This window comes from Haplochromis burtoni, unplaced genomic scaffold (assembly GCF_018398535.1).
Source record: "Haplochromis burtoni strain Fernald_Lab_line unplaced genomic scaffold, NCSU_Asbu1 Contig_50, whole genome shotgun sequence".
Taxonomy (NCBI): Eukaryota; Metazoa; Chordata; class Actinopteri; order Cichliformes; family Cichlidae; genus Haplochromis; species Haplochromis burtoni.
The window spans coordinates 1,374,961-1,399,361 of NW_024582411.1; the positions used below are offsets into that span (position 1 = coordinate 1,374,961).

General features: G+C 40.0%; 3 protein-coding genes and 1 non-coding gene across 7 annotated transcripts in view; all 4 read right to left on the minus strand.

Moving 5' to 3' along the window:
* The window catches only part of cpne7 (copine VII), a 35,979-nt gene extending 30,604 nt beyond the window's left edge, over positions 1-5,375 (minus strand). Inside the window, exons 1-3 of one of the 4 annotated variants that reach the window (XM_042220543.1) lie at positions 5,059-5,375; positions 4,051-4,118; positions 3,606-3,936 (exon numbers count right to left, since the gene is read on the minus strand). In XM_042220543.1, coding sequence (XP_042076477.1) covers positions 3,606-3,779 — 174 coding nt within the window. In that variant the 5' untranslated portion in view covers positions 3,780-3,936; positions 4,051-4,118; positions 5,059-5,375. Of the gene's footprint in view, positions 1-3,605; positions 3,937-4,050; positions 4,119-4,207; positions 4,333-5,051 lie in introns of those variants that run through there. The other 3 variants (XM_042220544.1, XM_005929548.3, XM_042220542.1) reach the window with 3 other exon arrangements.
* A 4,639-nt stretch (positions 5,376-10,014) lies between these two features.
* Positions 10,015-14,095, minus strand: rpl13 (ribosomal protein L13). Its single transcript, XM_005929545.2, has 6 exons — positions 13,978-14,095; positions 13,430-13,547; positions 12,464-12,605; positions 11,386-11,559; positions 10,623-10,679; positions 10,015-10,217 (listed from the first exon to the last, which is right to left on the minus strand). The coding sequence occupies exons 2-6, from the start codon at positions 13,531-13,533 to the stop codon at positions 10,059-10,061; spliced, it is 636 nt and encodes a 211-aa protein (XP_005929607.1). The 5' UTR covers positions 13,534-13,547; positions 13,978-14,095; the 3' UTR covers positions 10,015-10,058.
* Positions 10,367-10,441, minus strand: LOC121814495. Its single transcript, XR_006054380.1, has one exon. It is a non-coding gene; the product is annotated as a small nucleolar RNA MBII-202 (small nucleolar RNA).
* A 3,002-nt stretch (positions 14,096-17,097) lies between the features above and the next one.
* On the minus strand, positions 17,098-21,272 carry gcshb (glycine cleavage system protein H (aminomethyl carrier), b). The gene is made up of 5 exons (XM_005929544.3): positions 21,042-21,272; positions 19,942-20,021; positions 17,614-17,677; positions 17,383-17,514; positions 17,098-17,205 (listed from the first exon to the last, which is right to left on the minus strand). The coding sequence occupies exons 1-5, from the start codon at positions 21,181-21,183 to the stop codon at positions 17,111-17,113; spliced, it is 513 nt and encodes a 170-aa protein (XP_005929606.1). The 5' UTR covers positions 21,184-21,272; the 3' UTR covers positions 17,098-17,110.
* Between the last annotated feature and the right edge of the window lie 3,129 nt (positions 21,273-24,401).

Consider the following 24,401-nt stretch of genomic DNA (forward strand, 5'->3'; position numbering starts at 1 on the left):
AAAGAAAGAAAGAAAGAAAGAAAGAAAGAAAGAAAGAAAGAAAGAAAGAAAGAAAGAAAGAAAGAAAGAAAGAAAGAAAGAAAGAAAGAAAGAAAATGGACTCGAAATGACCTCTTAGGGTATTTTGCACAGTTGTGAATCAGTGTCTGAGATCAGAGTTTTTCAATGTTCAAAAAAAATTCCTTCAGCTGCAAGATGTTTTCTTGCTTGCGCTTTCTCCATTCCTTCTTTCAGAGACATTCCTTTATTGATTTGTTGGTGCGTCTAGGATCATTATCCTGCTGAAAGGTCCACTTCTGGTTCAACTTCAGCTTTTGGTCTCATGTTATCTTCAAGCACTTTTTGTTATGATGCAGGATTTTTACTTGAATCAATGACTGTAAGCTGCCCATTCCCTAAGGCACCGGGGCAGCCCCACGATATAACACTTCCATCATAGTTGGTATGATGTTCTTTTTCTGAAAAGCTGTGTTTGGTCTTTGCCAAACATGTCTGTCTAGAGCATAGTCTTTCACAAAGCCCGGTGTTTGCCCTTTGTGTTCCCTCGCAAACTGCAGCTTTGCTCTAATGTACTTTATGGACAGCAAAGTGTTCATTGCATGTTTATTTGTTTTGTTTCTCCCTGCCGTGCCTCCTGGGCAGGTCAAATCTCACTGTAAATGCAGGAAGTTTTAACACAAACACTTGCAAGTGTTGTCGATCTTGTGATAACATTTAAGATCTTCTCTTAGGCTGAAATTTGCATGATGACATTTCACATTTCATGTGCATGTAAACACCAGAGTCACTGTATAACCTGTTAGCGCCCAGTGTATATGAGTTTCCACAATGTTTTAATTGTATTCTAAATTATTTGAATTGTTAATTTTAAGCAGTAATTTTTAAAAAATGCTGGATGTAGCAAATATAATACAAATTAAAACTCATATATGCAAACTTTTGTTTTAATTGTCTGAAGATTTAATTTAAAAAATCAATTTTCAAGACATTTCTGGTAATTATTTAATGTTTTGAGCTTTAAAGGGCTAAATAAGTCACATTCCACCTGTTACTCCCTGTCTTGTGTACACTGTAATCATTGGAGTTTGTTCTGATACTCACATTTTCAGTGTGAATAATCGACTCTGCTTTATTCATTTACATTAATAATGTAAACATTTTGTGTTATTTTTGAGGGGTGGAGGTTTTATCTGTAGACAGAGGATTACATGAGGCCAACCATTTCCATTTTATTTACTTACTTTTTGCACAAATATAATGTAACTGATCAATTGTCAGTTTTTATCTTATTTTCCTCTATTTTTGTAATTCAGCTCCAGGTTAGTAATTCAGGGGGGAAAAGGATGTACTTGTTTCTAAACATATGTCAGACTTCTAGATTAATAACCAGAAAAGCTGTATGGCTAACAGCAATAATAAAAAGCAGGTGTTGCTCTGTTGTTTCAAAGCAAGCAATGCAAAGAAAAAAAGAATTACCAGCTCAGACTTGGCCTCCTTTGTCACATTTACTCCTATTTATTCTTTACTGGCCTTTCTTGCCTATTCTTTCTCTCTTTGTGCCATCTGGATGGACAGATTTGGGATGAGTCTGATGAGTCTGTTTGTTGATAAAGGCTAATCAGAGCTACATAGGGTAGTTTGTGCTAGTCTGTGCATGACGCCTGTTTGCTTTTGGTGTGGGGCCAGAAACTATAAAGAGATTCCTGACATGGGAAATTCATTTCTATAATCAGTGCATTATTTAGGCTGCTTTATCATAACAAATACATGCAGCTTAAATTAGAGATCGAGTTTTGGGAATAACTAGTTTTCAGAGAAGCGTACAGGGTCCAGTTTACGTAAGAAGAGGACAAAATCTGCGAAAGCAGCACATGTCATGTGATCTTCAACCTGCCTCCTAATTTGCCCCGTGAGCAGGTGATGAAAAAAGGTAATAGTTGAAATATGTGCAGCTTAGCCACTGGGGCCACGCAGCATGAGCTTAGATGATAGGAAGAGCGTGATATGGTGGCGATATGAGTGGGCTCTGCTTCTTACTCAGTTGCTGACGTAAGTAAACAATTTGCAGACGGGATGGTGCCGCCCAGAACTGAGGGATTTGACAGCAGAGCATTGGACAACTGGTGAATATTGTTATGATTGTCAAGACTCGGGTGGATGGATGGATGGATGGATGGATGGATGGATGGATGGATGGATGGATGGATGGATGGATGGATGGATGGATGGATGGATGGATGGATGGATGGATTGATAGATAGATAGATAGATAGATAGATAGATAGATAGATAGATAGATAGATAGATAGATAGATAGATAGATAGATAGATAGATAGATAGATAGATAGATAGATAGATAGATAGATAGAGCTGTAGTGATGGCGCTATTATTTGATTTTTTTGTCAAGCATATGCTTCAGTTAGTGCAGCTAAAAATAGCCACTCATAAATTCATGCCACATTGAACCCAGGTCAGTCATCTCATGTAACACCCTCCCATCAAATTAAATCCCAGACAACTTCAAAGCAAGTTTTTATCGTCCCCACCTAAAAATAGCATCTCGAGGTTTCCACATTCATATAGCCCAAACATTAATGTGCGCACCTCCAACAAATGACTCCCATGTGGCCGGAATCTGTCAGGGTTAATCATCTCCCATTTCCCTGAAAACAGAGGCTTTTTCTAGATGAAGGGTTGCAGGGGAAAAAAATCTATATAATTAGATATCCTCTGCCACACATTAACACATCCACTACTTAACGGAAACCTGCCTTTTGGCTCTCCCTCATGAACTAAATGACTTAATTAACAGGGAAATGAGAGAGCCGCTGCCTACACTTCAGATCAGCTTGGGACCAAACCAAGAAAGTAAACATTTTCAGCTGGAACACATCTCATCATGCTGCAAATTACCAACCCACTGTTTACCCATGTAGACAAGTGAATTATACTGCACATAATGTGAATCCGACAGGGCAGCGAACACAATTTGTGTGCGAGTTGTTTTAATTGTGGAGACAGACAGTGATGACTGCAAATGTATACTCCATTTGACATTTTCAATTCTGAATCAGGCATCTGTTGTGTAAGCCATGCTCTTTTCCAAAAGAGCAAAGAAAAAATAAATAAATAAAAAGAAAGGAAAAAAAATAAAACAGCTGCAAGTTCACCAAACCATTAACAGATTTATCTCCCTGGTCGATCATGTATGACTACACAGATTTTGTGACGACTGGAGAGAGACAGAGAGAGCAATATCACTCCCAATCTACAACATTTCACACATGACCAATCTTTAATCTTAGGTTTGTGATACAAAGAGGGAAGAGAGCAAGTCTCCTCTGTGTTTCCCTGTGCAATTAACATTAATAACATTAAGAAAACACGTTATTTAAATCACCTCAAGAGCCTGCATTTGAATATTTCAGCTCTCTTGATGTGTGAGTCAAGACTTCAATTCTTGAAATAATGCAGGTAATGACTCAGGCAGGGAGATTAATAAATGAAGGTGGACTGCTAAGTGAGGGGATATTAGTCACACTTTTCCCTCCCAGAGGCTCACCTGTATATGTGCCAGTACTGAAGAATAAAATGAGGTCTCACCTCTATCCACTGTCCATCGTTCTGTACCATGAGTATGACGCAGGGGTCAGACTTATTCAGAGTGTCTCGGTCCAGCAGAGCTTTGCAAGACACGCGCAGCTCGACTTTGGTGACACAGGTAGCTGGACCGCTGAGGCTGGTTGCAGGGGAGGTGGCCTCCAGAACATCATTCATCCTGGCTCAGGGCAAGAGAGATCTGCCAACCAGCGAAGCAGTGCGAGGTGAGGCTGTGGTGTAGCTCTGAGGGATGGAAAAATCCAGTGATAGGTTGAGGGATCTCGGTAAAGACGTGGCACTCTCACAGGAGACGGGCCCTTTTGACTTGGTACAGCTGTCAAAAAAAGAAAAACAGAGATTCTTGCTGAGTGTCAGGGGACCAAAGCAAACTCAAGCTGTTATTGCTGCCTGTCAGGGCTGTCCCCCCTCCTGAGGGTTATCATCTCACCTTGGTAACAGCGACAGAGAGGGCATGAAGATGGCAGGGTTGTGCCTTTAGGAGTCTAGTTCAAATTCCTACAAAAATTCGTTTAAGATGATCAAGCTGAGTGCCACCTCTTATTCTAACGAGCTTTATTACAATATTTAAAGGGGAGAGAGCCCACCTGTATCAAGATTTCCCTGTATTTTCACTATTTTATCCTGTTTCAAGAACTGAATATGAGATGGCTGATGCGTTTAAAGGATTTAAAGTGCATTTCCTCCTAATAAACAACAAGAAAATACGTGAAAGTAGATGGAAAGAATCATGGATCCAAAAAGGCAATGGGTTTAGCAGGTAGTAGTCAAAGAAAGGACTTTGATGGGTTTAATGTGGGCAGCGTACGCCCTGCTTAAGTGTCCTTGAGCACGGCGGTTTCGCACAACTAATAACCCCCCCCCTAAATGCTTTAAAGGTGGGGCTGTAATTTCCTCTAATATCACTGTAAATGTCACATCCTTAAAATTCAAACGAAGAAGTGCAGCGCACTCGGCGCTTGGCTTTCAGCACCGAGGACAGCGCCCGTACGCGTCTTTCTCAGCCAGTTGTGAAACCACATGTTATCTCAAAGCATGAATCTGAACTCCAGAAAGCTCAAAACAGAGCCAGCATCAAAGGCTCCCAGATACGACCGCGCGCGTGTTATGAATCAAACTTCTACTCAATCCACCGGTGAAATTTACACGGAAGGCGGCTAAACGGCTACTTCACACTTTATCCCGGTGAATAAACGCCACCGCTCATCTGCAAGCTTCAAAACCCAACACCGGCCAAGGCTCAGGAGGGCAAAATAACAGCAACAGTTAAATACGAGTTAAAGCGTGAAGCGAACAGTCTACTTTCACAGCCTCATGTATCGCTGGCTCATCTGACTCACTTCCGAGACTATTTGCAGCTGATCAAAAACTCAGCGGCACTTCACCAAACCGATAAACTGCGCTTACAGTCGGGTTAAGCGGGAGACTCACTTCCTACCTGAAGCTGTTTCTCTTCTTGAGCACACTTGTTTAATCCGCTCCCATAACACACTGCTTGATTTTTGTTTTCTCCGCCGAAACTCATTGGCTTAGACTGGTGAGGAGGGAGTAGGCTCGGCTTGTAGGGATGGGGAGTGGAGAGAGTCCAGCTGCTGATGTAAGGGATGGGCTTTTCGTTGGGACTCGATTATTTTGAGTTCAGTTAGAAATCGAGTCCATAAAAGAAAGAGGTAGGGAAAAGAGGCTGTGGGAAAATGCTGGGATCTGGAAGCTCAAAACCTGAGGTGGAGGCGTGCGTAGATCTTGAGTGATTTAGTTAAATTCTTGTCTATAAACACAGACATAGCATTATTTTCATGTTTAACCCGCCTCCATAAGGTGTCGCTCATTTCTATCTGCTAATTCTCTGCTGCCTTTGTGGATTTTGGACCAGGATTTAGACAGATATGCCATTCAGATTGTTTTCCAACACAATACTACTGTTTATGACCAAATGTTCAACTAGTTATTACAGCAGCCTCCCCGCTCAGGATTAAGTTGCTTACTGAAGATTATGAGGATAGAAAGAGCAGGATGCACTGAAATATGTGCAAAAGAGAGGGGGAAAGACGCTTCTTTATGTAAGCTGAACTGCATGCAGCATTTGTGTTTTTTCTTTATTTTCTATACTGCAGTGGTAAAAATAATGTGGTTAGCATATGTGCAAGTGACCTCTGTGAGCTGAAGCTCAGGCTTCGGGCACATTACCGGTTTTATTTTTCTTTCTACTCTTTGATGCTCTGTGATGTTATTGAGGGTTGACATCCTGAAAGTGGCCATTTCAGGCACACAGATCTGGCTTTCAGAGCAGAAGCCCAATCCTCTTGCTTTTCTGTTTGGACAGGGGCTGACCGAAAGGGAAAGTGGCCTTAAGCATGTTTCAGACAGAGCATGAACTGATGGGCTGTAGCAAGGAAGAGTACATGAAATGAAAATTTTGGAGTCAACAGTGAACACAATAGTGCCCCTTTCGCCATCCTCCTCTGCGTGTTTCCCATTTACAGGACCGTCTTTCAACAGAAACCATTCATTCTGCACTGAGATTCATCCTTTTAGTAGTATTGTCAGGTTTTAAACAGACATACATAAAACTGCAAGAGGAAGTTCAAAAGAACTGCTCATCCAGCAGCAGCACATCGCAATCAAATCTCCGTGTGGAAGCTGCAGACAGCTAAAGGCAGGTGACTCTTCTGCCTTTGCTAAATACACACATGCACCCACAAGTAATAAACAATATGTGCTGAGTCCACGCACGCACAAATGCTCCAAGTCAAGTGTAAAGTTGCCTTCAGTAAAAATGACAATGAATTGATTCACAGAGTGGTTTTTCAATCACTTGACAGCTGTGTATGTTATATAATGTATTGTTTCTACACTGCGTCTATGCTTGGACCTTTTCACAGTCCACCCACAAATGTATTATTTTCCTGAATGTATTTCCAGATATTGCATAACATTCATACATGGCGCTGACAAAAAAACATCAGCTCTCGAGTTTCTGCAAAACAGCACTGAAGGCCGTGAGAGACAAAGCAGTTGACGAAAACAGAGAAAATGTAAGAACTCAAAGTAAGAGCTTAGTTCGAGCTGTCTGAAAGCAACTTGTGCAGCTGGCTGTTAGTCATTGTGGCAAAGTGAATGACAAAAGTAAAGTGTAGGCTTCACATTTTAACATTTTATTCCAGAAGCTTTTTAAACCTCACGGTGCTAAAATGTCCTTCGGATACGTGGAACATTCTTTGCTTTCATTTGACTTGCGCCGCATTAAAATCTGGTCTTTATATCAAGAGGATATGAGGCTTTGAGAGGCTTTCAAAGCAGATGGGCAGGTCAATAAAATCATTCCAGCAGCATGAGATGTAAAACATTTGGCTCCCTGCTTCTAATTAACTACTCTGCTGAGATGATCACCATGTTACTCATTCAAAGTAAATAAATAAAAATGCACACGCATTGCTCTCAGGTTGATTTTACGTGTGAAGCACTTCAGACAAAAGAAGCCTGGATCAGCAGCCAGTGTTTAACGCGCGCACACTGGCTGCTTTCCGACAGAGGCAGATCTCTCCTGGAGTTTTCACCCTCACTGCCTCTTCTTCCATGGGTATTCAGAGGTGGTATTAAGCGTCTGCTTTGGGGCACACACCTGAGCCCTGTTACGCCACAGCTCCAAACAACGACCATCTGCTGCTGCTGTGTCGGTTGAGCACCTCACAGGACGTTCCCTGCGTTTACACATGGATTATCTATTCCGAGTCCCCCTGCTGCTTCTCCCCAGTCACATTCAGTGCTTGCCTTGGTGCTGCTGACCACATTGCATGTACAATAACCCAAATAGGAGGATCTCTACACATGGTCTGGTGCACTCAGTTTTTTTTTTTTAGTCTAGTCAAGCTCCCTCAGTGCATTTGTGTAAAATTTTCCACCAGCAGCTCCACTGAGTGGAGGTATTTCTGTCCACAGGAAGGTTTTTAGAGAGTTTCAAAGACATTATTGATTCTAAAGTTTTCTTACCGGTGATGGAAGCTGCAATCTCCAGGCGTCATGTTTGACTCGTTTTAACACTGTGGTCAAAAAGGTTGCAGTTCCCCTTTTACAAAGGGTAAACCATAGAGAAGCTCACACTGCCGGATGCCCGGCCTCACTGACTGCAATTGGACGTCAAATAGTCAATGTGAGATGTTTTGTTGAGCAGCAAAAAAGAAGAAGACATTCAGCTCTCCACGCTACAGTTATAGATTAAGGTGAGACAGGGATATGGATTTATTCTTTAAAAGTGTATCTGAGGTAGTGAGTGTGTGATTACTTGCTGAATAAAGGAGTTAAAGGGATTGTTAAAGTTGTTAAAAGAATTTCTGTCCATCAACTAAAAACAAAGTCACTCATCTCTGGGCGGCTTTTTTATGATCTGGGGTACATTGACTTAACAATCTTCTCCTGCCCGGTGGCTGGGCCCTCTATCCTAATCCACAGGATGGGTGAAATGCAGGGAATGAGATTCCCGGCAGAAATCAATAAGAATATCTATATTTTGTTAAGCATTTAATGCAGCATTGTAAAACAGGAAATTCATCCCAGTGGCCATTAATGAGACACGGTGATAGTTGAATGTGTCCATCCTGATTAAATGACTGCACATAAATGGCAGATAAGCCATTTAGTTCTGGTAGCAATATTTCTAAAGTCTTTTTTTTCTCTGTGTATCGGTTATTTTGCAAAGCCCGATCATACGACTAACAGGACCATCCATTTGAGCTCCTATCAGCCATATCAATCACCCCTGTCCAACCAACCTGACTGTCCACTTACCTTCATCAGCTGAATTATTTATGGACGTCCAGACCGCGGGACCACAGAGACACTCTAAGGAGACTCAAGGGCACGGAGTCCCCCACATCCTGCTTTTTTATTTCCAGCTTGTGTACGTTGACATGCTGAGCATACAGAATCTTTGACACTTTCCTCACAGTGTAGTGAGTAATGCATTGGAGGCAGGAAATCTCACTCCATCAGCGAGATTTTGTGTTGTTCTGCTCCGGTGTTGTTTTGTATATTTATTCATTTCATTTTATCAGAACACCCACAGAACACAAAATGCAAAATGTGCAGAGCCTCGGCTGTAATAGCAGGGCTTTACATAAGTCTTGGTTCATGCCTGCCAGACAAAAGTCGAGAATTTAACATTCAGCTTTGTTTTCCTGCAGCGGTTCAATGTAAAACTTTCCAACTTTCTTTCTGTCTTCTATTACCGTCCACCTCTCCTGACCTTCTTTCCAGGCTTTTGTTGATATCCACTCACCTTTGCATTGCCATGCTGTAAATAATATACAGGTCTTTTAATATTTTAGCAATCAGTTTTTTCAGAGGATCTTCCTGGCTTAAACCCTGCTTTAAACTTGAGTTTTGTTTTGGGGCCACATTAAGAAAAAACTGAAGGATTTAACTGGAGTATTTCCACTCCTGAGTTACTGATACGCTGATTAAGAGTATTAAATTATCAAGTTTGACACATTACAAAAGATAATATTAATTTAGAACTACTCGATTTATTTGAAGTCCGCATCAATGATCTACATGTTGTACCTACAGTGCCCCCTACTGTTGTAAATGCGTCAGTTATACACGCTGAACCAAATTTAGAGCAAGTTCACAGCTGCTGCACTACAGACAGATGTGTCCCAGTGTTGTACTGGGGACTGGTCTCTCAACTTTTAACCCCACCAATCTACTCTGCAGCTGACCAGGACTCATAAATGTAATACAAAAAGTAAAATAATTGAACTTTGACACAAGTCACAGATGTGAATTAAATGCCGTGTGGGCTGTTTTTAGTATCCACATATCTGACTGCCATCCAAAGCACCTGCTGGATTAAGACCCTATCAACAGACTATTGATTTTTATTTATTTATTTTTTTTAATTGTTTTTAATAATTTTAATTGTACAATCATGTTTTTGGATTAACTCGTGTTTTCATAGATGTTTGAATCTTAGTGCCCAAACTGGGTTTCTTTCTCCTCTCATTATAATGCAAAAACTTGTAATATATTCAGATCCAGCATATTGTCCCGTATCAGACAGCAGTCGTAACCCAACAGCTATTTTAAACTGATTTTATACCATCTATGAAATGGAGGATGTCTTCACGGCAGTCCAAGGTTCTGACATTTTTTAAATATTTGATTAGAATACATTTATCTACCGAGTTCTTCCTTCACTCGTGCTCTCCAAGCACCTCTCCAGGTTTTATGAAATGCAACCTGGTGGTGTTCGTGTGTAATGTTGCTGACGGAAACACACGACTTGGCTCTCTCCCTGACGAAGAAATAAAATTTTGCCAGCTTATCTATGATTAGCTCATGAAAACTGCCATCTGTCAATCTAAATGAGATTGTAATCATGACATTCACACCTTGCTCTTTTTAAACACTTTATTTTGCAAAGTTCCATAGTGACTATTTTCACTTCTTCTTCTCCACGTCCTGCTCAGCAGCCTCTTTGGCTCTCTTGGCACGAATGCCGAATAGACGAGCATTAGCGCGAGCCATACGCAGGCTGGCGAAAGCCTTGAAGTTCTTCTCATCCTCGGAGATAACCCTGGCCTTCTCCTTCTTGTGCACCTAAAGAAGAAAAACAAAATGAGGGTTAAGACACACACCGAATGCTGCAAAATGAGGGTTTTCTCCAAATCCAAAAGCCTGAGTCTAATTTTGAGAATTTAACATTTTGTGAAAATCAGTTCAGCTTTCTAGCTGATTTTTTTATTTTTGTGAACAGCAGTCATCAGAAAAAGGGTTCAAGTGTTTCATCAAAGAAATACAGAGATTCCGGAGATTTGTCATCATCTGACTGCTGTAATGCAAAATGTTCAGACGGTTAATGCATCTTTTATCAGTCATTACTTCTGTAATACTGGTCCAGGTAAAACTGGCCAATAACGTCAGTGAAAACAAATTATCATCAGCCGTCTTAATCCTCATCTATAAACAGATACACAGGGTAACCTTGCAGGAGCTGTCACTTACAGTTCTGATGGGCATGACTGGACCAGTGAGCTGAGTGGCCATCTTGAGTTCCTCCTCCTGAAATGACAAAACAGTTAAATATTTTTAAAGGGAACAGACAGCAAGACTTTTCACTAGGGCATCAAATAAATGCTTATTAAGACCGTCTGGTTTGATTTCAATCACCCCAATGGGAATTGTACTTATATATTCACATTTAAAGGTGGCAGAATGTGGGAGTGCAGCTCATCTCCGGCAGTCAGCCTGGAATTATTATATTGATGCACGGCTGATTCGGCATGTTTTAATAATGATCTAACAGAAACCTTGAATTTCATCAGTACGCTTCATTTTCCAAGCTTAACGGAATTTCATAATTAGCAGACGTGTCCCCAGGTTACCTAGGTAACCTTAAATCCCATGGAGTCTAAAGGAAGCAGCCGAAAAGGTATTCAAATATCAAATTATCCTTAACACATAAAAAACTGCTGTAGTCTCTATAATCTCTTCCGCGTCTTATTTTAGCCATTTTTTTAATATATTAAAATTATTTTTTAAGTAATTTTAAATAAGGAAATGGTACATTCACACCAAAGAGGGCTTCCAAAACTGTGCTTTTTCAGTTTCTATATACAGCCAACTCCTACTGGCCACATGCTTTTGTTGAATGCTTCAACACTTGTTTTTTTTTCCCCTCAGGAAAATGAGCCAAACAAACAAAAAGTAAATTAATAACAAGGAGAAACACCAAAGTCTAATCTTTGCGTGCCATGTGAAAACTTACAGTGCTGTCTCCCTTCTTGGGGGCAGAAGCCTTCCTAGGGAACAGGATGAGCTTGGAGCGGTACTCCTTCAGGCGCTGCACATTGGCCTGAAGAGATTCTGTGGATCTGTTGCGGCGGCGAGGGTCCACTGAGATGCCAATGGTGCGGGCCGTCTTTTTGTGGATGCCAGCCGCCTGCGGGAACATTAGCACAGGAGGACTTGATCGTTTACAATTCTGATTTTGATCACGTGCCCTGTACATGATAAAACACTGATGTCAAGCTGTCAGCATAAAATCGCTTCCTTTTCAAATAACAAATCGCAGCATTCAGAAAATGCGTTCAACGTATTCATCAAGCAAATGCAGCAGGTCCAGAGATTTGTCATAATCTGAACTGCTGTGATGCAAAACAAAGTGGTTGTTACATTCCTGAACACGTCTGCCATCAATGGTTAATGCGCTTGCTGGAGACATTTTATAGTTACATGGGATACAGGGTCACTTGCAAAAACAAGATCACTTACTAGCGATGGCCAATGATGAGAGCACAGCTGGCTATGACTTAAAGTTCACGGATATTCATTACTTAGCTGATCAGACTCTTAGTGTAGCTCTCTTTATGATTAATTTTATGGCAGATAAATGATTTGATTTATACGGTTGCATGAAAACACTAAAACTTGAGAAAACAAAAGTAGCCCTCGTGCTCGCAGCAGTTTCTGATTAAAGCTTATTTACTTTCTTCATACAGGGAGAACCTGATATTTTTGCCAAGGTAAAGGTTGACAAGATCATTAAGGTCTTCTACAGCCACAGTTCTTTGACTTGATAGTTTGTTCAAGTTTCCATCCACAATAACTCTAAATATCACTTCTGAAGTTTTTAGTCTCTAGCACTTCATTTTGATATAGAAATAAACTTCCACCAGACAAAACAGTTGCCAAACATCAGTTTGCCTGCAGCACTTGTGTGCAAGTGTGCATTTTAATTAATGCCGCACTGAATGTTTCATGTAACTTTAACAGTTTTAGGTCTAAAGAAATTAAAGATATGCTTTACCTTCTAATGAAACATTTACAGAGAACTATAATCGTACCTTCAGTTCCTCGAGGGTGAAGCCACGTCCAGAACGAATCTTGGTATGGTACCTGATAGTGGGACACCTAACCTGTGGCCTCAGTGGTCCAGCGACAGGGCGAGGAGCAATGCGGCGAGCTTTAGCCTGACGAGCCTTTCGCCTGAGGAAAAAGTCGGAAGTTTAGATCAACCAAAAGACCTTCTTAGACATCTGTAAGGGCTCACAGTGAACAACTTCCTCGAAGGAGGATGTACTTGAGGGACAAATGTGTTTGCCTCTGAAAAGTAACTGACCCAAACAAAAACTGCCAAATAGGAAGGTAAAAAAGACACTCATAACATTCACTTCTAGGGCTGACACCACATGTAAAACACCAGGACACAATACATAGCATAACGCACCACATAAACCATTAACTGCTAGAAAAGACTCCAGTCAGTTGTAGGGTCTACTAAGATTCACAGTAGAAAGTTACATCAGCTCTAAGACTACAGCGTCATGCTCCAACCTCAGTCTTATACCTAATCAGTGAAATATCAATATCAATTAAAAGAAGAAAAAAGCAAAACAAAAAACATTAAGTTTGCTGTATCTGCTTAGTTCAGTATAACTTTGCAGGTAAACAGATATGCCAAAATCGTAAAGACTGTCTTGCTTGACCAACAGCTTGATCAGCTGAAGTGGTGGCTCAAATCAAACAAGGTACAGTTACTTCAACCACTTTCTCAGTTTGTTTTATTTAATAATGTCTCATGGGACTGAGGGACAGTTACACGCACGTTCACATGATACACGGTAACTACAGAATATAAGAAACGTCTGTCAATGTAAATATTATATTGATGTACACATGGGATGAATCCTGGTTCCACAGCATGGTCTAGTTATCCTTTACGGGCCAAAAATTCCCACCATTTGAACCGAATTCGATGCTAACCATTTACGGGCACGCTAGCTCAAGTTAGCATACGTCCATGTCCTCACCTGCGGATCTTCCTGGCTGGCTGGTTGAACCAGGTGCGCACTCTTTTCTGCCAGTCTTTGTGAAAGTGAGGGTTCAGGATCATTCCATTCCGGCTGGGGGCCATGGCTGCCTGCTTCCCTGCAACACAGCGTGGCACATACACATGAGCGGCTCGTCATGCCGGCGCACCTCCGCTTCATACAGTGCTAAGATGCTAAGCTAAAGCATTAACGAGGGGTCCGGCTACTTTCATGCCCCGATAATGTCCTTACAAACTACTACATGTAATAATCCATTTGTCATCGCCATTTCGGCATTCACGTAGGTTCATCTTTATTTAGTAGGACAGTGTTTAAACATAGCTACTGACAGCCATCGCTTCACCGGTCATCTCCATAAAAACATTAGCTACTCAGCAATTTAACACAAAAAATCATGATAATAATCACCTTATTTAAAAGATGACAAAAAGCACTTTTTCAGACTATAAGCTAAACTCACAAATACAAACAGAAAATCGAGGATTGAAACGGATTTTTGAAAATCTTTGGAGGATAACTTCACATACCTACAAGGGAGGAAAATGGCCGAAAGGAAAAAGGAAGTTGTAAGGCGGTGGATTGTGGGATATGTAACAACCAGCCAATCAAAGAGTGTGTAAAGGAGCATTCACCCCCTTAAAAACGGAAACGGAAACGTCAGTCATAAGCGGTACTTCAAGTAATCTAGTGTAGAATAATAATTTATATCGTCTTTAGATGAGCAATACTAGGCCACGGTGAACATTAAGTTTCATTTCTATACAGATAGTGAAAAATGACACTTAACAAACCGTGCAAGGATAGAAATGGGTCGTTTGAGGCTTTAGTAGCTTGAGAATCGCACTTTTCATCTTTGAAAATGAAATAATTTAACGGGTGCCTTTTGTATTCACTTGGGTTATCTTTGTCTAATATTACATTTGTTTGATTTAATGATCTGAAACTTGAGTGAAATATGCACAAAAAAACTGTTTTTTGTTTGCAGTATCTTACATACGGATCAGCAATGTCTTTGTTCTATCGATTATATTTGTAATTATAACATAAAATATCACTAATGGCAGGAACCGAGTTGTGAAAAATGTTAGGATTGAACAATTTTCCAAAACATATGAACATAACAAAGTATAGAAATTCAGTAAAAAAAAAAAAAAGTATATTTTTAAAAATCAAAACGTACTGTATTGTGCCCACGAAACTTTCAGGGCTATACCTTAGTTCATGTCCAACCACATGTATACAGATTTAATCTTTAAACTAGTACAACTGTGTTTTAATAACAGGCTAATGAGGAGAATATACCATAATTATGAGTTATGGAACTGATGGCTGGACATTCTACTTCAGGTTTTTCTGACAGAAAATAACTGAAATCTTAATTTAAAAAAGAAAGCAAGAAGAGATTAGGAAGGGGTAAAGTGCTTTTTCACATCAGTGTATTTTCTAATACAGTTAGTATTTTTATTTTTTGGTTGAAATATCTTCAGTCGGATGCTTTTATGGTATATTCTACTTCATTAAAGCAATCAGCCTGCTATTAAAGGCTGTTAAAGAGCCTGTTTTCCTTGTAATCTTGCTATTTTCAGAACAGACCTTGTACTTGACTTTATCTAAAGCCTCATTGTAATATGTAGCATAATAAGGCATTAACATGCTAAAACCTGGGCCTGTTCAAAAAAAGGCAACTGCATCAGCACCTCATGGTGCATATGGCATATCCAACAAAGAGGTACAAGTTCAGGAACTCAGCAGTTCTGTTGGTAAATCAATTTTCAGACAGAACTGCTGAACTGCAGCAGATGCATCCAGTTAACATTTTTTTAATTAAAAAATAAATTATTAGGTATAAGCGTAGGACAGTCATAATGAGCAGCATATAAGCTCCCACGACTTTGTATAACATTATACAGTCACTCAGTGAGAAGCTTAAACCACTTGTAGTAATTTCAAGATAAAAAAATAGTGTAATATGTGATTGTGTTCATTTTTTTACTATAAAGCTCTTAAATTGCATATATGTTTACTGTGAGTCTTATTAATTCTAAAATCAATGTAGTAATTCAGTGTGTGGTTTATTTAGTTCTGATTGAATTTTGCAACTGTCTATTTGGCTCTTTTACAGAAGCTATCCTATCACCATGTCAGAGAACAGCACACCCTGTATTTGGGTGTATACATATGCTCAAGTCAGTGAATGAATTTAAGTCATTGAAAGAAAGTATCATCTTATTGGAGAATGCCACCATACATAAGCTTCCCCATGAAGCTGTTGCCTGAGCATCGACAGGAATGCACTTTGGTGTGGATGTTATAATTATGAAAAGTTCCAGTCAGTTAATAAATATAATAACAAATATACAGCTGTAATATGTTCTGAGAACACCCTTGGGTTGAAATTTTGAGTTTCCTTTTATTTGAATGAGTGTCCTATAAAAGGTTAAGGTGATTTATTTACATGGGGGGGAAAAGTCATGAAATAAAGAATGTGTAGGCTCCATCATCTTTGATTAATTTATCATTTTTATGCCTTTAGCACCATTTTTTTTATTTGTTTTTTCCTTTTTTGCAGTGTAAATATATGAAAATAATATAGATTAGGCACAGGTTTCTGTAAGAGGAAACAAAGATGTTCAGGGACTATCCCACCTGCAGTCCTACAAAGGTGTTGGAGTCATTTGAAAACCAGCAGAATGACACTAATGTCTATGAAGCTAATTAAATAAAGAAAATAACCCAACAACATTACCATCTTCTGCTTTGAATTCCTCTCATTACTCAATCACAACTGTTTTTCCCAGGTTTTAAAAGCCAACTGAGGGTCAAACCGGCCTTTTCAATCCAACGGAGGAATATGAAAAATGGTTGTTACAGTCAGCAGCAGACACTGGTGGTGAACACACTGCAAGAATAAACTGAAAACAACCTATTTAGACCAATCACAGTCTTCTCATTATCAACCTGAATGTGCATGTTTTTGTTCAGTCATTGATTTTAAAACCACTGTGGCATTAATCATTGATTAACTAGCTTCGACTAACTCAGGCTATCATCACCTGAAGGCAAAGGTCAAGGTATTTTAAACTATAATAGACACACACAAAAAGCTGCAGTCCGTCCTGGCAGCTCATATGAAGCAATTTGGTTTGAATGTGTCTGTCTGAAGAGCTTCAAAAAAATATTACAGCTAAAGGTGTGTTGTCACTTTTGCCCCGCAAATAGGTCCCTACATGTTCACAATACACACCTCTGTGATTACTTGCCTTGCCAAGAATGCGAGAAATGATTCATTTCCCAAGTTTGAATACAACAACCCAAACAAAATGCCCACATTTTATTAAATGGATTTGAAACAGCACGTTCAAGTTGTTTAACACATCTGTATATTGGTAATGGAGCAAAGCACCACAAACAAGACCCAATAATACGGACAGATCTTGAGATTAAGAGCCCTTTAGATGTGCTAGTTGCTTAACAAAAAGGAACTTTCTAAGTGGAAGCTGTTACTGAGCATTTGTAGTCGCGTATTTTAGTTTGAGGACACAATTCCGGTACTAGAATAAATACCACCGATGAATAAGTGTGACACACTACATGTTAGTAACCTTGCAGGGACTAATCTTTGACTGTGATTAAATTACAAAGCAAAATGAGTTTATAATTTTATTCAAGTGATGTGACAAATTTATCATATGCAGCTTGATCCATGAGGCCATCAAGTTCTTCGGGCTTTTCGATGGTCATCTTGATTATCCATCCTGAAAGATAAGAGTTTGTTTATTTCAAGATCAAGAGCTGTACTTGCTGAAAAGAACGAGCTGTAATTTTACTTCTTTGTAATACTGGTTTGGCAGGTTGCCCTCTATCCTGCAATTCTGAGAAATCACAAGGACAAGTGTACTGGCAAAGTACGACATTGGGTGGTGAATGCTCACCCTTTGCATAGCAATCTTTGTTCACAAGTCCAGGATTTTCTGCCAGCTCTGTGTTGATTTCAGTCACCTCTCCTGTTAATGGTGAGTACAGCTCGCTGGCAGCCTTTACACTTTCCAGTGCACCAAACTCATCTGCAACACACACATATACACACACAGAGGAAAAACACTTCTTATTTCAATACTAGAATCAATCACTTGATAAATATGTCAAAAATTCACAGCTCTTACCCATTTGTTCAAGTCTTTGGCCGACTTCAGGGAGTCCACAGTATACCACATCACCTAATGCTTCCTAAAATGACAAAACAAACTATATGACACAAAGTATTATAGATAACCACATGGAAGTTGTCCAAGAATCTTTTTTTATTTAAGATTTAGAGAACTTCATACAGTACTTCAATATCTAACAGCACTGTAGGAATACAACGCTTATTTAGGGGGGGGTCTAATACTAGAATCAGTTTATTGCTTTAATAAGCAGTCAGCAACAGCAGGATGGCTCAAAGTAAAGAGTCCCTGTGTTCAATGATCACAGTACTGAAAACTGTCAGTCTGGTTTTTACTGTTCTGGATCATTTTATTGTCCCAATAGCCAGTTTACGTAGCCAAGAATCAGAGCCTGGGCCTCCACCCCTGCCCACCCTGTGCCTGACCCCTACGGCACCTCCTGGGGGTGGTGGATCTACAGGAGGAAAGGGACTCAGAGTGGACTTGCTGCTCCTCCACACTGAAAGGAGCCAGTTGAGGTGATTCTGGGATCTGATTAGAATGCCTCCTGGTTGAGGTGTTCCAGGCATGTCCCACCGAGAGAAGGCCCCACAGCAGGCCCAGTGTGGTGAGATTACATCTCTCACCTGGCCTGGGAACGCCTCTGTGGCTGGTGGCTGGGGAGTGGGAGGTCTGGGCATCTCTGCTTAGGCTGCTGCCACCTTAACCTAGCCCCAGATAAGCAGAAGAGGACGGATGGATCATTTTATTTTAAATTGTTCTAATGCATGCTTCATCCAGGTAAGGAAATCTCACAAATTCTTCTCTTTTCAGTGAAGGATAAACACAAAACACAAAGTCCAGATGAACGGAATCAATTTCTGGGAATTACTTTTAGACAGTTCATGAAATTTGTTGCCAAAACAGTAAGATTTCACCAGATAGGTTTAAAATGCTGGCAGTCTGTTGAGGGTACTGCAACAGAACAATATACTGTAAATCTGGCTTTAGCTTTGTCATACCTTTATTACCTGCTGCCTGCCACAGTTAGCTTTAACAATGCTTTCACAGCATAAATGTGAAACTCAACCTTGTCGATGTTATACTAAATTACCTCCAGCTTATTAATACAAAATAACCCTGAAAGAATTCAAAAAACATTTTCAGGGTTGTTTCTTAGTTTAAAGACATGGATGTTTCATGGATTCATTAGTCTTTTGTAAGCCTCATCCTAAGGCTATATTGAAATAGTGAAAAAGCAAGGATGGGTAAAATGAAAAGATTTTGAATTTGATGACATTTCAGAAAGACGGCATTCTGCTGCAGTACCTCCTACTTTGAACCTCCCAATCAGCCGGGCCTTTGTGTGTGTTCTACCTGTGCCTGGCTTTCCTCCACGTGCTTCACAGAAGCTTGTTAGGTTAACTAGTGACCACAGGTGTGGAAGTGAGTTTGTATTAGCCCTGTGATTGGCTGGTAATCTGCTCAGGACCCTGCCTCGCATCCTATGACTCCTGAAATAAGGCTCCAACTCCTGGACGGCGTCAGGTTCAGTGGCCTCAGGATTTCATCTCTGCTTTTTGCAGATGATGTGGTTCTGTTAAGAGTCATCGAGCGAGAACTTTCAGCTTTCACTGGGGTTGGTCTGCAAATTAGTGTGATGTGGCTGGAATGAGAATCAGGACCTCCAAGTCTAGGCCCATGGTTCAAAGCCCTCCAATGTGGCTGATTTAAAACAATTCTGAAAAGAATAGTTGTCCAAAATTCCTTCACAGTGATGTGAAAGCCTCGTGTCAGTTATTGCAAACTGATTGCAGGTGTTGCTTCCAAGGGTGGAAAAACCAGCTATAAGACTTATGGGACAATTACTTTTATTTCCACAGGTAGGTTTGGGTTGTATTTTGTCCCTTAATAAATCAAACTGCATTTAATATTTACGCAGATTGTTAGATAGTTTCAGACGTGTTGCAACTATGCAACAATAAAGAGAGGTGAAGGGGTCAGATACTTTTTCACAGCACTGTATGTCAGGTGTAAAAGGGGTAGCAGTAATAACGATTCTTTAAAAAGCTAGATTCATGTTTAAAGATATTCCAGTATACATTCAAGTCCTTGAATGTCTCCAAGTGTCTGCCCAGTCCTGCACAATGCTAGTGATCAATTGTGTCAAACATCGGCCATAAAAGCACTAAATTAGCCTGTTAAAGCACATCAGTTGAGGGCAAAGACCAGCTCTAAAGTGCACACTGCAGATTTTTCTACAGACTAGTTTATTGCTATTTTTAGATAGTAATAATTAAACCTCTGAACCACGTGAGCCATAAATTAGTAGAAAGACAAACCTACCTGAGCATAATTGCTGATACCAACAATGCCAACACCACCCTCCACTTGCACCCACTCGTGCTTATCTGTGAACTTTAATGCTACAGAGAGAAAAACAAAAGGAGAATTAGTCTGGAACAGATCAAATGATTATGTTTAAAGATGAAATTATAACAGTATGAACCAGTGGAACAGTGATGACGCTTTTGATTCGCATACGTCAATTTCTTGACAAGCTGTTACATCAATGGGAAGCCCACCAGTTGTGTGCTGTCTACAAGAGCTAACTTTGAGGCATTTGTGCGGACGTCACATCCCCGTTTTTTGGCTTGGTAAATCTTCAATTTTCACCATCACTGCTTTAACACTAACCACAGCTGACAGAGCTGCAGTTTTGAAAAGAAACACTGAACCATTTTGATTCAATGCTCCTCATGTCGCGTTTACCCTGCAGGAGAGAACTGTAATGGCTCAACAGCTTCCAGGGTTGGCACCTGACCAACACTGAAGAATACAAGTTCAAACCAGACTGAACTATGCAAGATGATTGCTAAGGAGTACAGTAACTGCCAAGGCAAAAGGCTCAAGAAACGCTTTCTGGTAACTCATTTGCTTCAGGAATATTTTTTTTAAGTATGGATATCTGATAGGGTGGTGTCTGTGATTTAGAATTAATGAAAGCTACATGATAGTCATCCCTCCCCTGCTATTTGTAGCTCATGCCCAGTACCAGCACTGACTTTTGTTTAACAAGCTGCTTCTGGCTGCACGAGACTCGGGTAATTGGTCACCATCACAATTTAGAGCTCGTGCTCCTCTCACAGAGAATATATATACAGCCGTCTGAACCCTTTAGCCAGCGTAACATGTGGTGGCTAATTATCTGCACGTAAGCTTCGGTCTGTGAAGCTTCTTTAAAGTTAAAACAACGTTTTAGTTGCCTTTCCTCGCGCTTTTCTCTGCCGCCCTGTGGGAAAGTGACACAAACTGTGTGACCCCTTTTATTCCCACCCATTACAGTCAGGCAGGAATGTGTGAGCAACCCGCATGTAGTACCATTACAGCTCATTTGGCAAGTCTGGGTTATTATTATTTTTTTTTTAAAAATGTATTATATTTACCTGCAGACAGGACCGAGGACGTGCTCAGCGTCCGCGGGGAGCCGCTTCTCCACTGCAGCCGAGTCGCTGAAACCTGCGAGAGCTGAGGCAGTCTGGGCGAAAAGTTTGCAGACAGGCACCGCAGAGCTGCTCTCATCGCCATCTTCACTCAGTGTGAAGCCACAGTTTGATCGAAAGTGAATCACTTGACCGCGAGAGCGCGCACCATCCCACTACACGGTGTGGGAGGTGAGAGACCCGGGGCCAAAAAGCTCTCAAAAGTGAGTGAATGCACACTTAAAAAAAGAAATGCTAATTATTCAAAGTTAATGGGGTCAGAAGAAAATGCTTACATGTTCTACTTAGGTACAGTAGATAAGGCGGCACATGGCTGTTACGTTTGCTCTGTCTTTCTATTGAAAAAAATGTATAAAACGATAATATTAAAACAATAATCGCGATAACAGTAATATCAATAACTGCAATTTTCTAGTTTGAAATAAAACTGACATATTCAAGTGCCTGCGTAAAATTTACCTGTCGGATAGCAGCCTATTTAACAGGGGCGTTTCCAGGATTTATTTTATATGAGGTGGTGGTGACCCCAAGACTTTAATTTCTGAGAATTTCTTTTGCAATGGCAAAAAAAAAAAAAAAAAAGAAAAAAAAAAGAGGAGAATGTCCGTGAAACAAGTCCGTGAAAAAAACACGTTTTCTTTTTATATTGACTAAAATTTTATTTATAAATTACTTTAAACACCTGTTATTGAAATTAACTAACTACAACAATGAGTGCTATCTGGGAATTGTGATCACATGCTAGAAAATATCAGGCTCCTTATGTCTTACAAATTTATTACATAAAAAAGTTGTGCTTCACAACAGTGTAAATATATTTTGATTGTAAATCATATGCACTATTTAGCAGCCGAAGTATGATTATAACATTTTTGCTTGAGTATAAAGCATTTCTTCATTTATTTTAAATATTTCTTGCCACTTTGTAAAACAAGTAATCCAGTAATACACTTTTAACAGATTCATGCGTTATTGGATCATTGCAGCTGCTGACGGTTTAAATTACTCGTGTATTGCTGGGTAGATTGATCTGTGCAATTGCAGTTTGTCTGCAAAGTAATAAGTAACTTATTCTGTAAAATAAATAGTATGGTGCGCAAAGTACTCTATTTACATACAAAGTATGTTAGAGAAGAAGCAAATGTACTTATACTAAATAAAGTGCAGGTACATTTAACCTGTACTTTAGTAAAGTACTTAAATAAATGTAATAAGTTATACTATACTGTTCCTATTAATGTGCTCATCCAATGGGCAAAAATCTATGTTTCTAATCAAACAAAAGTACCTTTTGCCTGATGAAAAAAAACTAATTTTCCATATAAACGTTGATACTCGTCAGCTGTGCACATCTCAGTGAAACAGTCCACTTATGTGGATTCTGTTTCCTGTGAGTGCAGCATGAATTTATGATGAGCTGTTTACATTTAAACTATACACAGGTTTGCTCCTGCAACTGCTTTGTACATTTTATGGAGAAAGGTTTTGTTTTTTTGTTGTTTTGTTTTTTTAACATGACTACAGAGAATAATAAAATGATTTTGTAGTTTCTTTGGTAGTATATAAAGCAGTGGTATAAACAGAATTACTCAATAAAAAAAATGAAAAACTGCTGCTGGGACTGTGCAGCTGTGAAGGCTGTGGTGTCTCAGTGTCTGATGTATGAACATAACTCTGGCATCACTGCACTGGCTTGTAGGGAAAAGATTAGTGATCTGGTTGTCAAGCTGATGCTGAGGCTCAACCTACACCAGAGCTCAACTGGTCCAGAAACAACTGCTGATTCTCTATTTGCATGTGAGCACTTTGACTTTAAAAGCATAAATAAAATAAATAACACTTCTGGATCAGAAGTGTTGTTGGGGACATCAAGGCGTACCTTAAATGTATGAGCAGGCCTAGTTTGTTTAAGCAGGACATTATGGGAGTGGAAAAAATGCTTTCTTCTTCAATACTGACAGCTCCCAACTGCAGAAACCTCCGGCTCTTGACCACAGTCTGGGTGACAGAGATTAAAAGTCATTGGTTCTTGACTCAGAGCTGTTTGTGAGAAAAACAGAGCAGGGCCTTGTTTTTGCCCTTGAAGGTAAACTTAATCTTAAACTTTCAAAAGGCACAAGCTAGAAGAGTTTTTACCCTCTCCAGCCAATGCTTGGTGACACTTAAAATGAAATTGATCATACACAGAGCTCCGGTGATTGAATCTACCATGAAAAGGGACTTTTTTTAAAGCCAAGAGCAACAACACAAAATACTCTGAAAACAAGATAGTAGGGTATATACACTTGATGCTCCAAAAGGGAGACAAAGTGATTGAGAAACAATATCCAACCTTCCTCCAAAACAGTTTATTTTAAATTTCCTAACTTTTCTTGCATGTAAACAAATATTTAAAATGTTCTTTTAAAGAGTCTTGATGCATTCTCAATCATCCAGGTAAGTAAATCTCCAAAAGTTGATTCTGTTCATCTGGATGTAGTGTTTTCAGTGGGAGAAACGTTTCCTCACTCATCCAAGTGACTTCTTCAGTCTCAGCTGACTGCAGGTCAACATAAACGTACATTTGCATAATGACTGAAACTAGCTCACTGAAGGAACAGTGGGCTGGGAGGTCACCTTCATCATAATTATGCAAATTCTCATAACCATTGATCAAGGCCCACTGATCAAAGACCACTCAGTTGAGATGCATTTTTTCTAAACACTGGGCCTCTGTGGCTTTTAAACCCCAAAACACGCTGCGTCAAAAATTGGTCCACCCCAAGGATCGGGTGTCCCGACACAAACAGAGTAACATAGTGTACGCTGTTAAGTGCCAACATTTATACATCAGAGAAACCAAACAACCTCTGGCGAAGCAGATGGCACAACACAGAAGAGCCACCTCGTCAGGCCGGGACTCTGCAGTCTATTTACACCTACTGGCCAGTGGACACTCTTTCAATGATGAGGATGTACACATCCTGGACAGGGAAGAACGCTGGTTTGAGTGCGGAGTCAAGGAGGCCATTTACGTGAAAAGGGAAAGACCATCTCTGAATCGAGGAGGGGGCCTAAGGGTACATCTTTCACCATCTTACAATGCTGTGATTGCAGCCATTCCCCAACTCTCTGTGAATGGGACTCATGGCCATTGATCAGTGGTCTTTGATCAGTGGGTTTTGGTCAGTGGTTGTTGATCAATGGTCATGAGAATTTGCATAATTATCATGAAGGTGACCTCCCAGCCCATTGTTCCTTCAGTGAGCTGGTTTCAGTTATTATACAAATGTACTGTTTATAAATTTGGGGAAACTTGCAGTC

Bases quoted from the DNA above. Each gene is read 5' to 3' on its own strand.
- rpl13 (XM_005929545.2), bottom strand. From the start codon at position 13,533: ATGGCCCCCAGCCGGAATGGAATGATCCTGAACCCTCACTTTCACAAA. The intron at 12,606-13,429 runs GTGAGGACATGG...CTTTTTCCTCAG, and splicing joins CCAGCCAGGAAGATCCGCAG to GCGAAAGGCTCGTCAGGCTA. The intron at 11,560-12,463 runs GTACGATTATAG...ATGTTCCCGCAG, and splicing joins TCACCCTCGAGGAACTGAAG to GCGGCTGGCATCCACAAAAA.
- gcshb (XM_005929544.3), bottom strand. From the start codon at position 21,183: ATGGCGATGAGAGCAGCTCTGCGGTGCCTGTCTGCAAACTTTTCGCCC. The intron at 17,678-19,941 runs GTAGGTTTGTCT...TTGTCATTTTAG, and splicing joins GTATCAGCAATTATGCTCAG to GAAGCATTAGGTGATGTGGT. The intron at 17,515-17,613 runs GTAAGAGCTGTG...TGTGTGTTGCAG, and splicing joins CCAAAGACTTGAACAAATGG to ATGAGTTTGGTGCACTGGAA.